General features: G+C 36.9%; 1 protein-coding gene across 1 annotated transcript in view; it reads left to right on the top strand.

Annotated features, from left to right (window-relative positions):
* LOC102774295 (ephrin type-A receptor 3) overlaps window positions 1-2,237 on the top strand; it is an 82,086-nt gene that overhangs the window by 33,096 nt on the left and 46,753 nt on the right. Inside the window, exon 8 of the mRNA XM_015566217.1 lies at window positions 1,017-1,226. Coding sequence (XP_015421703.1) covers window positions 1,017-1,226 — 210 coding nt within the window. The remainder of the gene's footprint in view (window positions 1-1,016; window positions 1,227-2,237) is intronic.

Genomic DNA, 2,237 nt, shown 5'->3' with positions numbered 1-2,237 from the left:
GATGGTAGATAGATGGTGATAGTTTTAAAACATTATTGTTCATGTAGATATAACTAGACATAGAATTTTATACTTATGTATGTATATATTTGTGTACTATATTCATATGTGTGTATCTATCTATTGATTTCTTTATCTATGGTCTAAACCAGTAGTCACCAACCTATCAGACCTCACAGACCATCAGTGGTCTGTGAACCACTGGTTGGCGACCACGGGTCTAAACTATATATTGCTACTTTAATCCAAAAGATTGGAAGCTTTTCTAAATCCAGAACTCCAACATTATGTCCTATTACTTTCTATTTTATTGCCTATAATTCAAGGTTTGGTAGAAAAACACAGATTTAGTAAATATTTTTTTTACTAATTTTGAAGTAATTATATACAGTAATTAAAAATATAACATCCACCTTATTTGAAATAATTCACTAAATGTCCAGAAAACTAGAAAGAAGAATGAACAGTCATACAAATTCTATATAATAAAACACTAATATACAAATTGTCCCCTCGACTGGGAGTTCTATTAGGACTTCAACCAGTGGGTAGGGCTGTCCGTCCAAATCATCCCAGTCGGCCCTGATCCAGGCAGGCCAGGCAGACCCCACCTGTGCACGAATTCATGCACCAGCCCTCTAGTGAATAAATAAAACTAAAATGGCCACAAGGTACAGCTTACATTCTTGTTCCTGAACTGAACATTTCTAAGCTGTTAGTATATCCCATAAACATGATAGTTCAGGTTTGAACTTAAAGTCAAAGAATATTAAGGTACTTCTTGTTACAAAGTATTTAGTAATACTTGTTACATAAGTATTTAATAATAGCACTTATGCTATTTTGTTATAGCCTTGTATCCATTCATTTACATATCTTGTTAGGCTGGAGTGATTAGAACTAAAATGTATAGTCAGTATTATTACAATTCCACATTTGAGATTTTAACCAAAATATATCTTTAAGAGAAACAACACAAAAACACATCTTAATTGTGCATTTGAAATACTTCTCAGAAACATGATGCCCAGTTCACAGTCATCCAGCTAGTGGGGATGCTTCGGGGGATAGCATCCGGCATGAAGTACCTCTCAGACATGGGCTATGTTCACCGAGACCTTGCTGCTCGGAACATCTTGATCAACAGCAATTTGGTGTGTAAGGTTTCTGATTTTGGACTTTCACGTGTTCTAGAAGATGACCCAGAAGCTGCTTATACAACAAGAGTGAGTAACTCTTTCCTCCCCTCTTTTATCTTTGTTTTCCACCTTGTATTATGTTGACCCACAAAAATAGAAATCATGTCAATGCTTAGTCATTTACATCTGCCCCAAATGGAAACTTATCCTTTAACAGTATAATATTGTTACTTTTTTGGGAAACTAGATGATCACTATTGATGAGGATGCTAATGATTTTATTCTGAAATCCCCTTCATTGATTTAACGTTTCCCTGAAAAGGACAACAAGATTATCATATGCTTGAAGTTAGTGTGTTTTTTTCATATTTATATTTGAGGCATTTTTAAGTAGACTGTATAAATTCTTAGTATCCTCACCAATATCCATAGCTTTAAAGCATTTTAAAGTAATATTTATATAATAAACACATGTTAATATTATAAAATTTTCAAAACAAAGTGATAAAAAGAAGAAAAGTCATCCATAATTGTGCCACCCACAAATAACATTTGTGGTTTTGTAAGTCAATTCTTCCAGATTTATCCTGCATATATATAAAATAAAGAACTATTATGCAAATGATCATCACGCCCTTGTGCCAGAGCTGCGGGACCTGAGGCTGCACTGCCCACCCCAGTGCCGGGGCCAGAGGACCGGAGACCAGACCAGGGAATCTGAGGCTGCGCCCCCTAACCTATGGGGCTTGATGGAGGGGGCACCCAGGTTTGGGTCTCGTGCAATTTCAAGTGCACATGGGTGGGCAGGTACTTGACTCTGGGTTCCATGGCACCCCCCCAGACTCTGACAAGAGGGAGATTTTCATATACATTTTACTAATTTTCTTTCATCTCTGACACTTCTATTATAGAGAAAGAGTAAATAGCAATATTCAAATATTTCCTCTAATTAATTCCCTTTTAATTTGCATGAACTTCGTGCACCAGCCCACTAGTGTGTGTGTGTGTGTGTGTGTGTGTGTGTGTGTGTGTGTGTGTGTGTATACTAGAGGCCTGGTGCACAAAAATTTGTGCACTCGGGGGGTAGGGGGGTCTCTC

This window comes from Myotis davidii, unplaced genomic scaffold, assembly GCF_000327345.1.
Source record: "Myotis davidii unplaced genomic scaffold, ASM32734v1 scaffold482, whole genome shotgun sequence".
Classification (NCBI taxonomy): domain Eukaryota; kingdom Metazoa; phylum Chordata; class Mammalia; order Chiroptera; family Vespertilionidae; genus Myotis; species Myotis davidii.
This window is presented reverse-complemented; position numbering and strand designations above follow the sequence as displayed.